Source organism: Podarcis melisellensis, assembly GCF_964234715.1.
Source record: "Podarcis melisellensis genome assembly, chromosome: 7".
NCBI lineage: Eukaryota > Metazoa > Chordata > Lepidosauria > Squamata > Lacertidae > Podarcis > Podarcis melisellensis.
Genome location: NC_138539.1, coordinates 25,330,201 through 25,345,279, shown reverse-complemented (window position 1 = coordinate 25,345,279; position 15,079 = coordinate 25,330,201). Strand labels below are relative to the sequence as shown.

Below are 15,079 nucleotides of genomic sequence, written 5' to 3'. Positions count from 1 at the left end.
TAATCAAATTCAACATGCTTTAAAGCATGTTATCAAACAGAAGGCAACCAAGCCAAGAACAGGTCCAAGTAAAAGGACTGAGGGCCATAATTCCAGCCATGAATCTGAAAGTCTGGGGTTTCTGCTTCAAAGCTTGCCTGAAGTTCCATGTATACTTGCTTAATTGTCCTAGCAGCTAAGAAACAGCTGGAGCTCAGATGTTAAAACAATGAGGCTGGGTACGATCCAGGCAATGGTCATAAACTCCCTGCCCCTGCCCCTGCCTCTTCCCCCACACCCTCCCCAAATTGGCTGCAGAGGGTTGAGGGAAACCCCAGAACAGATTTAGGGGGCACATCAGTGCTTTCTTCAGGGGATACTCAAGAGTACGCAATCCCAGCACCTCTTTTTTTGGTTGTTAATAAGTGCTGGCACTTATTTTTCTGGCGGAGGTGGGGGGGAGCACTGGGCACAGGGATACCAAGGGAGTGGGAAGAAAAGTTCCTGTGCTCATTTTAATAATGCAGTGGTTATGGTTATTTGTTCATTTATTATGTCAGCTATGTATATATTGCTTAACACCAGAGTTCTAAGCAATCAAGTTACAAAAGATAAAATCAGTTAAAATTAACCATAAAATCAGAAAATTTCTGATCTATAAAGATGTTAATTGCCGTAAGTAAGGAGTGGTGAAACACAATAATCTTTTAAATAAATATTTGCACTCTAAAGGGTTTTGAAGTTTATGGGAGTAGGGGGATACATATTTTGTCACCAGGTAGCTAGACTTATATATGCTACTGATCAAGATTACGGCAACTTCTCCAAAATAGTTAATCAGTGATCTCTACACTCCTAAACTGTTTACAAGCTTTATTAAGGCCAATTTATTTCCAGGAATAAAGAGCTCATGAAAACAAAACAAAAAACCCAGAAACACAGATTGGGGGTGGCGGCAGGGAGACTGAGAGTATTCAAGCAATGCTCCCTAAGTGTAGGTAAAGAAGGATAAAGGATGAAAGGACTAAACCAAACAAGATTACGTGGAAGTAATCTCTTTCCCTGCCTCTTATTTTACAGGGCGATATCCTTTCCACATATCAGAAATAGAAGAAGCTTTATGTAGGTGGTGGAGGGGCCCCTGAAAGGAAGCCAAAATTCAAGAGTGTGTGCGTGCAGGAAACTGGTTCAACTGGAACTGTTAGGCAAGTACAAGCTAGCAGCTTCAGAAACAGACAAATAATTAAATATTTCACACCTAAAACTCAGAATCATTTAAAAAAGCAGAGGAAGCTGCCTTCTATTGAGCTCTACCATTGGGCTATGGTACTTCCCCTTCAAAAGCCTACTCTCACTATTGTACTTTTATAATTACATTTTAGTATGTTCTGGCCCAGTTTGCATGTCCTAAGTAAGGGCTTGTCCACACCTTTACCTTTCCTCCGCTCATTCCAGACACGTTCTGCAATTTAAAACTCAGTGTCTGAGCACCTTTCCCCTGCCCCCTGGAGCTTTCCCTGCAAAAACCTGCTCTTCAAAGCTCAGTCAGAGGAACCATCAATCCGTGGAAAACCCAAATTGATTTTTGCTCCAATTCAACTTTAAAGAGTAGGTTTCCATGAGGAAATCTTGGGGCAAAAACAAAACCCTAAAACCGCTTGGACACAGAGCATTTAAGTGCAAACCTCTGATTGGAAGAGCAAGACAATAGGCAAGTATGGATAAGCCCTAAACCAGTGACAAGGAACTTTTGGGCTGCAAGCCTAATTAGGACTGCTAGGACTTCCCATTTGGCCCTTGTGGCTATTTTAGCTAAGCCATGCTCAACTGCCCTACGCTTGACATCTTATGTGACTCTGGAAGGGGAGGCAGGATAGGTAAAGATGCATCTGGGCCAAAAGGCTTTGCTGATCGACTATTAGAAGTACCGCAGTGCTGCAATAAACCATAGTTACCATGAATATTGTGCATGCTTCACTTCTCCTTTATACCCAGTAGGAGCAACTAATTGCAATCCTTGGCGAAGAATTATTTGCGAACCTGGAGTCATAGCTTATTTTGCTCAAAACAAACCACAGTTGGTAAGCCAAGAACAAAACTTGCTTTAACAGTGTGGTGTGTCTGAAATGAAGATTCCTAGCTCAGATGTAACACTGATCCAGAGATCATGATTTGTTGCTTCTGTAGTCTAGAGGAGTGAAGGAGGAGCCCTCTGCAGAGCACACTCAAAAGTTACCTATGGCTTATTGTGATGTACAAATGCCACCATTATATCCACCCTTGTTCAGGTCAAATTAGAAAGGAATTGCTGGTGAGATATTTCCATGATAAATACTTCATTTGAACTACAGCCATTTCCACAAGTTTTATGAAAGGAGGAAACAAAGATAGTATTTTTCTCCATTTTGCATATGTTTATTGACTCACAGATAAAAGAGTATTTCAAAGGACAGATAAGAACTGATTCACCAAAAAATGAAAAAGAATAAGATCAGCATATTTTACAACAGCTGTATAAGTTATCATTTGCTTTTGCTAACAGTCATGTGGTCATAAGATTTCAAATGGGGGGGGTTTAGTCTTAGATCTGGTTCTACTTTAAATCAGAAAACCTGGGAAGACCAGCGAGAAATGGCTTTAATTTTTTTTGCAAATTTGCATGAGAAACAAAATGGAAAAACATGCATACCCCTACCCCCAAAACTTGGGTAAATACTTCTTTTCTAGATCAAAAAGAAATGTGAAATAACCCTGGTTTTTAAGCAGAATTGCTAAATATTCAAAGATTGTTGAATTCAGGAAGATCCCTACGTAGTCGTATCGCCTTTAACTTTTCTACTTTAATTTTTGCTCTCAATAGCTCTTCTTCCAGCTGCTGCCTTCTTTTCAAGCCATCCCTTTTTTCTTGGATATAGAGCCCAATTTTCCTTTGATTTTCCAAAATGATGTGGTGCTCTTCTTTCAGCATTTGCAACATCTGGGGATCATATCCCCCACATGCCGGTCTAAATCGTTCTCCAGTTTCAAGCCTGAAAAATTCATCTCTTCTGGGGATGGGAGATGGAGACAACATTCTTATATCCACAGAAGACAGGGAAGTTGAAGGAGATCTCTCCATTGCATGGACCAAATGTTCTTCATCTCTTTGCTCTAAGCTCTCCTGTGTTTGTAACTCTACAATCAACGATGCAGGTGGTTTGACATCTTCCTCGTCTTCATCCAGCTCCAGTGTGATGGCAGCAGGTTGGTGCTCTATCATTGACTGTGGTGAGCTGGTAGTAGCAACTATTTTTTTATCCGGTGTAGCACTAAAAACAGACAAATAATATTTTCATCATTAACAGAAAAGAAAAAGGATCTTCTTAGTCCACAAAAAAGGCAAAAACTCAACTTCTAAGGCAGCCTTCCCAACCTGGTGGCCTCTAGATGCTTTGGAGTACAACTTTCATCAGCCCCAGCCAGCACATCTGGCAGCTACCAGGTTGGGAAGGCTGTCCTAAACCACTTGTGAATTAACATTTGATAAAAAGACACTACCATTGTTCATATGTAGATTTGTCACTGAGAGGGGTACACATAGAGCATAAGGCTACCTGACTTTGTCATATGATGAATAATAAAATCTAATTGAAAAAGTGAAGAAAGAAATACAGAGAAAAGGAGGAGTGTAGATTATTTTAAACATCAACATCATATTGACTGAATGAAAGGAGCAATAAAATCTCAAACCATTCCTGCCAGTATAGCTCTAAGGGTTTTGTATGGCTTCCTTTCCCGAGGGCCTGAATAATATTTTCTCTCAAAGCATTTCTTTCTCCATCTATATATCTATATTCCACACATCCTGCAGCATTCCTTATTCAAAGTAAGTATCTCAGCACTTGAGTTCTGGGGGTCACAAGTGCTACCTGGCTTTAATAGTCAGTGATTATTTGTGGCTACTCCAACTCTTCCCTTCTCAGGTTGTCTAGGGGGGTGGGGAGGGCAAGAGTAACCTGGTTACTTGGCACTGGGCTGGGAAGCACTTGGAAGTGGTGAGAGAATTTCTAGCTGCTTCCAAATGTTCCCCAGTACAGTGCAAGGTAAGTGAATGATCCTGCCCTTCAGAGGACCTGTGAGGTGGGCTCGAGATCAGCTTCTCAGCTTACTCCAGATTAGGTGAAATCCTGAAAGAGCAACATTCTCTCACTTCCACCTTTCCAGAGGGCCTTGAAAGTATGAAGGAAGGTATGGGAGAGACTACTGAAGATCATAGGATCACTGAACTGTGGAGCTGGAAGGGACCCCAAGGGTCATTTAGTCCAACCCACTACAATGCAGGGATCTCAACTAAAGCATCTATGATAGATTCCAACCTCTGCTTAAAAACCTCCAATAAAGGAGAGGACTTTCCTTTCCTTCTCCCTTCCACCAAATTACATATCTTCCCCTGCGCCCAAGTAGATCGTAGTATGGATTGGAGAGCCTAGCTTCACCAGAACCAGAAAGGATAGAAACTGTTGTGACTCAAGCCTGGAGATGGGGAATCTGTGAATGTCCACATGTTGTAGGACTCCCCTCCTTTATCAGACACAGCCAGCATGACCAATGGTAAGGAAAGATGGGAGCTGTAGTCTAACATCTGGAGGCTTTCTGTCCATGCAAAAGTCCTTTAACAGGACAGCAAGCTGCTAAGCAGCTATAAAAGACATTGGACAGTCTGGTGAAGCACCAGGACCAACTTCCCTATTTATCATTGTTTCTTAAATATTTTTTAAAACATCTATGAAAAACAAGATACAATACAATACAGAGTAATGTTGGGGTCAACAGTCCGACCAAAATTCTGAAAGCTGGAAATATAATTTACTACATTAATAGAGATGAAGATCGGGCTGGAAATCTGCATTAATGTTCTCACAAAATGCCTTCAGTGTGTGCTAACTGGCTATCTTACAAAAACTAGCTTATATCAAAGATTCACATTTATATTATAAACTTAAGAAGAATGCAAGTTTTCATCTACTAGTGTGGGGAGACCTCTATTCCTTAATTAAGAGAGACAGTTACCATGGTGGAATTGGTATTCAGAATCCCTCAGGCATCTGTTTAGTATGAGTCAGTTATGTCAGTTTTAACAAAGCTTGGAATTGGTCATCAAATGCCAAATTAGATTCCTAACTCTGCACTGCCTCCAAACAAATCATATGCTGATCCACCCAGACTAAATCTGCTGTTACTAGTTTCATAAGGAAGTGACCGTCTTCAACAAGGTTATTGGGTAACAGCAGAATTCAATGGTGTGTTTCACTAGGGTGGCCCAACCCTATTTTATTAGTCAGCTACCTGCAGAGCATGGGTGTTCGGTCAAAACAGAGCATAGGTACTTGATTACTGTGCAAGTCCAGGGATGGAGCTGAAATCTGCTTTGGTAGGGGCAACGCAAGGAGTCTTAAGTATTAAAAGCATAAGAACCCTACTAGTCCAGGACACAAGGTCTATCTAAACCAGCATCCTCTTTCCCATAGTGGCAAACCAGGTACCTACAGGAAGCTCGCAAGAAGGATGTCAGCACAAGCATGCTGGTTCACAAACATGTTGCCTCTGATTCTGGGGCCATCATGACTAGTAGTCATTGACATCGATGTGTCTAGAGTTCTCTTTAAAGTCATCTAAGTTGGTGGCTGCTACCAAATCTTGTGCAAACCAATAAATTCCATAGTTTAATTATGCACTGTGTGAAGAAGTATTCTGTTTACTCTGTCTTGGATCTCCCACCTTCCAGTTCACTGGATGACCCCTCCCTAGTATTCAGAGAGAGAAGATTCTCCCTGTCCACCTTCCCTACACCATGTGTAACTTTATATACCTCCTTAGTGTCTCCCTTTTGCTAAACAAAATAGCTCCAAATACTGGAACCTTTCTTCATGGTAGATTTACTATCCAAGGCCTGCATACTTACTTACCTTTTGGGAGAGAACCATTTGATACCCACTGTTTTTTTAAGGGGCTAACTGCATATAACAGGCAGTTGGAAATTAGCCAGGAGCGTTTTTGACTGGCCCAGGTCCAACTGCAGCCATGTGGAGATTCCTGGATGCAAGGTTGGCAACTGGGGAAAGCAAAATATCGCTTAGAAAAGGCTCTGGAGTATTTTCCTCAAAGCTTGAATTCATTTTATTCTGGATTGTTTTATTTGATGTTTTAATGTGTTGTAAACTGCTTTGAGACTTGCCATTTAAAATATAAATAAGTATAAAAATATAATTAATAAATATAATAAACCCCATTGCAAAAGAAGGTGCCTGGACAGTCCATTGTGATGACCGTAACCTAAGTTTAAGGTGCCATTTGGCGATTATATTATATATCTGAGTTTCTAACTCTGGACTACTGGTAAACAAAGGCCTGATGCTGGACTATGCAAGAAAAACAGCTGGGCTGGGGTTTGAGAGGCGTTGCACCAGGAAGGTGCCTACCGCATTCCTCATCTGCCAGTTTAGGGCACCAAAGTGAATCCCCCCCCCATGGCTTCCCTGGACCACAGGGTTCACATCATTAATAAACATGCACTTTGAAGCTCACGGGATGGAGATTAGGAGCACAGAGACAATGAACAAGTAAAGGTTTGCACACCCCCTTTTGTCTTTCAGCCAAATCTTAGAGAGCACAAAGCCCAATACCTTTTGCCCCTTAAGCTAACTGGCCTCAAAAAGGCCGCCCTGAGCTTTCTAACTACTTGGCAAGAGGCAACAAAACAATTCTAATAAATTTTCAAACACCTTTCAATTGAATTAAGCTATAATGATTTACGGTAATTTTAACTGCAGTTCCGAATACACAAAATGAAAAGAAAAAACCCCCACAAAAGCACCGCTCAGGGTCATAACAGGCAACAGAGAATGGCAATGTCAGTCAAATGACACTGCACGATAGGCCAGCCCGTGGATATAGGAAAAATATGAGTCATTGGCTGCTTACGAACTGAACTCTTGTTATAAGCAATGTGAGCTTGGGGGGGGGGGGTAAATATATTAATCGGTAATATTATGAATCTCCTTTTGCATGTGCCTCAAGGCAATTTACCAACAGCTCAAATTAGTTTTAAAAACAGTAAAAAGGAACACCTAAGGCTGCGACCTTTTCAACCTGCTGGAAAAACAAAAAATGCTGCTTGTCAAAACAAAAAATGTCTTCCATTATTTCTGGAAAGTACAGGTAGTGGGTGGGCACCTCTGGTATCTCAATAGAGATACTTATTCCACAAAACAGTGGCGGCCGCACTGAAGGCCCTGCTTCAACTTACTGTGAAGCAGGCTTTTGATATTTGGGGGACTTTGGAGAAGAAAGTCTCCTGTAGAACGCAGGGAGTTACCAGGTGCATAAGGGTTATGAAGGTTTCGCAAGCAACCTGATCCTGAGCCGAATAGGGCTCTATATGTTAGTACCATAACATTGAACTTGGCTTGGTAGCAGACTAGCAACCAGTGAAAATGCAGTGGATAAGGTGTTAAATACTGGCAGTTGTTTGCTCTCACACGTCCTACACTGGTTGAAGCCTCCAACACAACCTCAAATGTGCAGAGGACATTGCAGTTCTCCAACCCTGAGGTTACCAATGCATGAGTGGTCATAGCTGTTAAAAGGTCCTCCTAGCCACTGAGGACACCTGTGCCTCCAGTGACACCCTGGATGGTGCACCTGCTCCTTCAATGAGTCCAGTTTCCTGGACTCACACACAGAACCTCCATCATGTTATGATTTCAGACTCAGTTTATTACTCTCATCCAACCCACCACTTCATCCAGCCACTGGAGCATTTTAGAGAGATGACGCAGAGCAGATTGTGTTTCTGCTTCTCAATTGTGACTTTTGATTGGGAACTGGAAATTTGGAGCTATGCATCATTTTTATCTATCCCTGTTGGCCAACCCCATTCCATGACTCAATGGTCCTACGTATCAGGTTTCTGTTAATCAAATGGGAGGAAGAAATTAATGGTTTCCAGACAGCAGAGACTGACACGGAAACAATAGTCATGGGAAGCGGTGGAGAGATGAAGAGGCAGAACCTCGGTTGGTTGGGAGGATGGCCAATTTGGTCCACAAGTTCTCTCTTGAAAAAAAGGAATATATTATGTATAAAAAGGATTTAGAAAAGCTTTTCACTTAGATCCCAAACAACCAGAGGGAAGTCAGTGTCATTCAGATTAATGAAATTTACTCCAGCATAATATGGTCAGGATCAGGGGATTGTTTCTCCAACTGTAAGTAAACTGATGCTTTTGGGAAACATTTATTATTGAATAAAAAAACAACTCTTTCAGATTTCAATGGTCTTTAAGGTGCAAGCTATTAATGTTTTCAAAACATTTGTGTGCCACATTTGTGCTGCTCACACAGCACCCAAAATGGCTTACAAGACAAAATAAAATACAGCTAATTACAAATCCACCCATTTCCACTACTACAAAATTATTAAGCTACAAAAGAAACCTGCTGTATTGGCTAAGGGGTTAAAGGAAGAGTATATGACCACCGAAAAAGTTGCCCCATACTTGTGGCTTATGCTGACCATTTCAATCTACATCAGTATTGTGGAAATTATATACACACATCCTTCTAACATGCTATTACAGATTTATACATACAGTACTTAGATGGGAGTATGCCTGAGTGAACTCAACAGGGGCTTACTTCTGTGTAGAAAGATAAAGGATTGTGCTGAAAAAGTCCATTTTGATTACACCTTATTTACCCTAGGCAATACAGAATTATTTCACCAAAAGGCCCACCACCATGTTATTTTTACAGCATCTGCCATGGTGGGATTTAGACGACTGTTACCATTCAGAGCAACCAGAGGCAGTACAAATCAAGGACTGGCCAGTGTGCACAAACATGCCAGTTTTCCCGGAAACTCAGATTAACATATTTGTTTTGCACAGTAAGTGACATGAATTTAAATGGCTTGCGACAGGAGTAAGGAAGAGAGCTGCTCGACTCCCCCTGGTTTTTAAAATGTCTGCATCCAGGCACAGGACAAATCTGGTCTGGGAAGCTTTTGAGCAGCCGTGTTTTGCAAGTCAGTTGTTGAGGGGGAGGGCGGCATAAGCAAAGGCCCTGCAAGAAACCTTGAAGACAGCCTGCCTGCTCTACGTCTGGCTCAAATCTAGAGAGGCTCCGATTTGATTCTACACTAAAAGGCTGCTGGAAAATATGAAGACTTTTGTGTGACTGCAGTGTTCCGATCTGTCTGCGCACGACCCCTGTAAATGTGCTCCATACCCTCTTTTTCGCAGTTTAAATTAGAGCATTAATTTGCATACTGGCCTCCGAGGATGTGATTGTTTAAAACAATCCATCTGCATTGTTTAAAAAGGCATGGTAGCATGCGAAGTAAAATCATTTAAAAGGTCTAAATTCAGTCAAAATGTATTCCACCCTGAGAGATTAACATAATCCTTGACTGGGCACACTGTACTGAGAGAGGCTCCTTTGTTCTCCTGCTCGACTTTATGTAGATAGATATTATCCAAAACAGGCATCAGCTTCCGTATGCAGAGGCAAGTTGACCGCAGTACTACCTTAAATGTAGAACAGCCTTTTGCTTGGTCAGTGTTTGAATGCTATGCCTATTAAAAGGGGAGGGGTAAAAGTTGGAGCTCCTATTTCCCTTGGATTCTTTCTTAACCCTCACTTGCCAAGGGTCTGACAATAAGATCTTTTGAAATGCGGCTGGAAGTTGAACAGAAAAGTCAGTCACTGTTTAAAAATTAAAGAAGTAAAAAATAACAATAATCACAAGGTTCTAACTTTTCCCAAAGGCTAAGGCATGTAGCTCAAAAGGGGATGGCCAGAGAAGACAGGAGGCGCTATAGCGGCCATCCAGGCGCAATGTAAAAGTCAACTTACCATGGCAGATTGCTCCTCTCCCTCAAGCACACGCTGGAAATCTGGGGGATCATCTCCACAACTTTCTTGGTCGGTTCAGAGATGTAGCTTTTATAATCAGAAAGGCTCTCTTTTTGCTGCAGTAGCTCCTGCTTGGCATATTCCTTGAGCCTCTTGTACAAGGTGCGCAGGCCCTGCGCGGTGCGAGGAGGGCGGTCAGCTCCAATGGCATTGTAGTTATCGGCTATGATGTCCCAGCATTTGTTTTTCTCCACTATGACCGAGTGCTTGTTGGTGTGCTCTTCGAGAATCTTAACATACGGCTTGACAAGTTTCAGCAAATCGAGCTTTTCAGACAAGGTAAAATTCGAGGACCTGGCCTTCCCAACCATCGTTCTCTCCAGCTTGAAGAAGCAGTTCCTGAAACCACCACGCAGATCCTAGCTCTGCTCGGCTCTTTTTCACAAACAGAAAAAGATCAGGCTTAACTAGGCTTGTCTCATTTAGGCCCACGCCTACAAGGGAGGGTTTATTAAAATTCCTTCAGCTTAAGCTGACGCAGGTTCAGGAAATCTGCTTAAGCCAAGCCTGACCTACATAAGGCTTCAGATTGAAGGAGACGAGGAGAAGCAGGCAAAACACACACTTTTGTGTCAAGAGACCCATACATACACCGGATTGAAAACATAAAAGGTTTAAAGATTAGCACATTACCCTGCTAAATATTACCCAATTCATCCTGAGTTAACAAGCTCACGCACATCTCTTTGAGCTGACAAGAAACTGAAACTGCACAGAGGATTGGATTTATTCATGCCCAAGAAAGCAACAACTTTTTTTTTTGGTCATTTATTGATTGTTAAGCCGAACCACCACAGCAAAAGGAGAAATGAAAACAACAAACAGGGGGATTTAGGAGCGGGCGTGTGTAGAGAGATCCCTAACAGAGCCCCTGATCACGGCTCCCTAGCTGCTGTTCTCTCTGGCAGTATTTGCATAATGCTAGTCCTGCTGTCAATCAGGAATTGCATATCGCCTAGCTAGTTAGGTTTCACTCAGGCTCAGGCTTCACAGTAAAGCTAAGCTTCCCCAGCACTTTGCAGCTTGCCTCGGCTTCCCACGCACGCACACACTTTTTAAAGAGGCAGTCGCTCAAAAGAAGGAGTGCCATGAACAAAAGAGCTGGGGGGGGGGGGAACGTTAACATCAAGTTCTTTTCATATTCTGCCACCCCTTGCAGCTGTGCCGTTCCGTAATCTACCCATCTCACAGCATCCATGGTCACCATTCAGCAGGGTTGTGGCTAAAAAATAGCTCTCGGGAGTCAAGTAATAAACACAACATTCAATCAGGGTTCTGGATTCATTGTACTGTGTGGGCTTTTCATAACTTCCACCAAAAAGCTATTATTATGTTAAGAAACCCAACCATTGCACAAATGGAAAACATCAATTTTTAACTATTGTTTGCCCAAATCACACAGGTATTCACACACAGTATTTTTTTCTCTCAGAAAATATATAGTACTGTAAAAGGAAGTAGGAGAGACTGTTGGATTTGGACTTGGAAAACCCACTCCATGAAGGTCACTTTCTAGCATCAAAGCACCACATCTTGGCCTGGCCTCCTCCCTTCACCAGGTTGTTGTGAGGATAAAGTATGACATCCTGTAAGACAGCCATTCAGAATTCTTTCCTGCCCAAGGCAATATTTAAAGCCAAGGAAACTGAAAGAGACACACATCTAACAAATGAAAATATCCCTATCTTAAAGCATCTTTATTCCTGTTCTCCATCTAACAAGGGTGTTTTGCTTAAGACTTGAGACAGATTGGGGAGACATCTGGCTTTTACATTTTCAAAAACAGGAGATCAGCCATTGTGCGGTTCTTTGTCCTTGGTGCAACCTGAAACCGGCATAGCACCTCCTAGCCTAATCCAATTAAGTTTGCCACCTCCTCCTGCACTTCCATCTTAAAACAATGACCAAATCCAGACTGCCTGGCAACGACAGCATCAGCCAAATTCCCTCCATTCCCCCCCCCCCCCCATTTTGCTTTACGTCCAGCCTGATGAAGATTTCTTGGAAGTTTGTTAACTAATGGACATTTTGCCCAAGTGTAAATTCTGAAATATTTCATATGGATAAGCATGGAACTTTCATGATTTATTTATAAAATGCAAATTGCCGCAGAAGTGTGGAGAACTGAATTGAAGATGGGGGGGGGGACCCTAAGAGAACCAAAATGGACAGATCATTACATTTGTAATTAGGATTTGGAAATCTTTGAGTCTGACCAAACTGCGGGAGGCAGTGGAAGTGCATGGCGTGCTCTGGTCCATGGGGTCACGAAGAGTCGGACACGACTAAACGACTAAACAACAACACCCTGTATCAAGTCTGAGAAGATATTGAGGGAAGATTTAATCCAATTGCTACTTTAGCCCTAATAATTGCATGAGGGAAGCCAAACAATAAACATTTTTTTTTAAAGTTAGCTATTTGGCGTGGGCAACTTCAAGCAAGGTTCACCCACAATTTGCCTGTTAATTATGTTTATACCTATATTCATTGGCAATTTTATTGACTCATAGCTCAAGTAGAGCACCATGACCTCAGCTCTGAGCTCTCTGGAGCAGGGGTAGGCAACCTAAGGCCTGGGGGCTGGATGCGGCCTATTCGCCTTCTCAATCCAGCCCACAGACAGTCCGGGAATCAGCGTGTTTTTACATGAGTAGAATGTGTCCTTTTATTTAAAATGCATCTCTGGGTTATTTGTGGGGCATAAGAATTTGTTCATATTTTTTTTCAAAATATAGTCTGGCCCACCACATAGTCTGAGCGATGATGGACCGGCCCGTGGCTGGAAAAGGTTGCTGACCCCTGAGGAAGGGCAATATAAAAATATAATGAGAGAAAATAAAATAACATGTGTATGAGTAAGGCAAATATTCCATCCCCCACCTTTCATATATTATAGAATAAGGCAAAGGTAAAGAATCTCAGGCTGGGGGGGGGGCAATCCAGACCTGCCCCCATCATACACTCTTTCCCAGACTACACCTCTTACTAACCCTGTTTCACAACCTCCTCAAATGTTTTTGTCTGGCTAGAGAGTCCCTGAAGTCTGGTAATTCCTGGCTGGAGAACAGAGAGGGTGGTATGGATGCAGAAGCAAGCCTATTGTATCCATTGATATGGCCCTGCCCACCAATGGCATGTGTCACCTGAAAGGTTGGCCAATAGTTAATGTAGCCCTTGGGCTGGAAAAAACGGTTTCCACCTCTGAAATAGGGGAACCTCCTGTAGACTAGGAAGATACAACAATGTTTTATACATGTCTCTTCTTAGGTCAGTCCTATTCAATCAGGTAGAACTTCTAACCAGGTAAGTGGGAGTACAACTGTGTCACAAACCATTCAAAGCAGCCAATTTAAAAACAGGGTCAGAAAAACAAATGTAACAATCCAACAAAAAGAGTGCCAGAGAGGCTATTAAAAGAACCAGAAAACCAAATGGAACCAGAAAACCAGAACCAAGCATCCTGCAGGTCAGAAGCGTGCCTTAACAACAACAAAAAGGATCCTTCAAACAAAGTACAATTTATCAAAAGCAGCACGAACACCAAGCATCATAAAATTGGGCAAGTGGATAAACAAATCTGAAAGAGTATAATAAGGCAAGTGTGGGATCTGACAGGTTTTTAATTTATTCAAACGCATACCACCCTACTATGAAAAAATACAGAAATCATTATGTCACAGTCTACAGTTAGTAGATATAGATTTATTTTTGATGGAGTTATTTAACCTTCATTTATTGTTTACAGTTCACAGAACTCATGTTCCCAAGTCCTAAAAAACGGGCCTTCCTCCTCCCCAAAAAAACTCAACAAAAAGGGGGTAGATCACTGCCAGTTTTTAACTCTGAGTAGATCACAGTCTCTTGAGAGTTGGCCATCCCTGCTAGTGGTTTTACTTCACCCCCAGAGGTGCACTCCATTGTCTTTTGAGACAGATGAGTGTCAATAGTATCATATAAACACCTATATACTGTGTCCCTCTTCAAGTGCCTGTCAGACTCTTTGGTCCCTTGAAAGTGGCTGCTATTTGTTTTCATCTATTCAATTTTGCTCTTTCCTCATTTTGAGAACCTGAAACACTGACAGTATCATTGTTGAGAAAAAAACTCATCCTCAGTCAGATGCTCCCAAGCTCCTGACAGCTTTCCTTCATAAGCAATCTTTAAAACTGCTGTGCTTTATATTAAAACAGTCTACTAGGATAACATTCAAATGTTTGTTTTCTTACCTATTTTAGTTCTATATGGTGATTTCACTCCAGTTACAAAATGGCAGTCGTTATTATTATTTTTAGAGCAAAATTCTCCTTGATCAGATTTCACAGCCAGTGTAGAACTTAAGTCACAAGTTGTAGAACAGATGTTTACAGATGTTGAGCCATTCAGTTGTCCCTCATGTACCTACAATACATTGAAACAGTTTAGGTTGTACACAACTTTTCATGCAACAGTATCAAAATAAGTGTGTAGCTTTTTCTTATTTAAATACAAGCTGAAGCCTGAAAGAAGTAGAAGTTCATATGATGGAGATAGCTCCAAGGAGGGAAGGAGGCACCGTGAGAAGCCTAGCTTGAACTATGCTCTCTCCACAATTTCCAAGCCAGTGGAGAGTGGTTTGTGTGCATTCCCTGGCCTTACCATTCTAAGAGAAGGTCAAAACATAAGGATGAGGCTAGAAGTGCCCAATGGAGAACTTCTGGGACTGGGGCAGAGTTACTGGGAGCAGATATATTTCTCTAGCCATCCTTAAGAGAACTTTGGGGAAAGAACACATATGAAAACTGAAGTAGTGAGAGAAAGGCTTCTCTAGGACAGGAAGGCTAACATCGACCTTCTGCACATATGTACTTTGAAATAACATATGAATCTATTATTTGTGGCTTTATTCAGTACCAAGCATTGTGTTCACACAGCATCCCTAAGTTCCATATTAATATAAAGATACTGTACAAACCATGGAACAATTTTAACACACATGTAAAAGAACCAAGGCCTGGTCTGTGTGTTCTAGTATGCCAAAGGTAATAGTTTACCATGCACAAAGTGATCACTTCCACTTTGTTCATCCACTTGGGGAAAGTGGGTGCAGCAAACCGAAATCCCTGGCTTACCATTACATCCAAACTGGGAGTCATTGTTTATTTCGC

The 15,079-nt window shown here is 41.8% G+C and overlaps 1 protein-coding gene across 1 annotated transcript; it reads right to left on the bottom strand.

Moving 5' to 3' along the window:
- Positions 1-2,553: 2,553 nt before the first annotated feature.
- Positions 2,554-14,295, bottom strand: FSBP (fibrinogen silencer binding protein). The gene is made up of 3 exons (XM_081919851.1): positions 14,162-14,295; positions 9,873-10,307; positions 2,554-3,287 (listed from the first exon to the last, which is right to left on the bottom strand). The coding sequence occupies exons 2-3, from the start codon at positions 10,241-10,243 to the stop codon at positions 2,759-2,761; spliced, it is 900 nt and encodes a 299-aa protein (XP_081775977.1). The 5' UTR covers positions 10,244-10,307; positions 14,162-14,295; the 3' UTR covers positions 2,554-2,758.
- Between the last annotated feature and the right edge of the window lie 784 nt (positions 14,296-15,079).

Coding starts and splice junctions, on each gene's coding strand:
- FSBP (XM_081919851.1), bottom strand. CDS start 10,243: ATGGTTGGGAAGGCCAGGTCCTCGAATTTTACCTTGTCTGAAAAGCTC. Junction 3,288..9,872: donor GAGAGGAGCAATCTGCCATG/GTAAGTTGACTT, acceptor GTCTGTTTTTAG/TGCTACACCGGATAAAAAAA.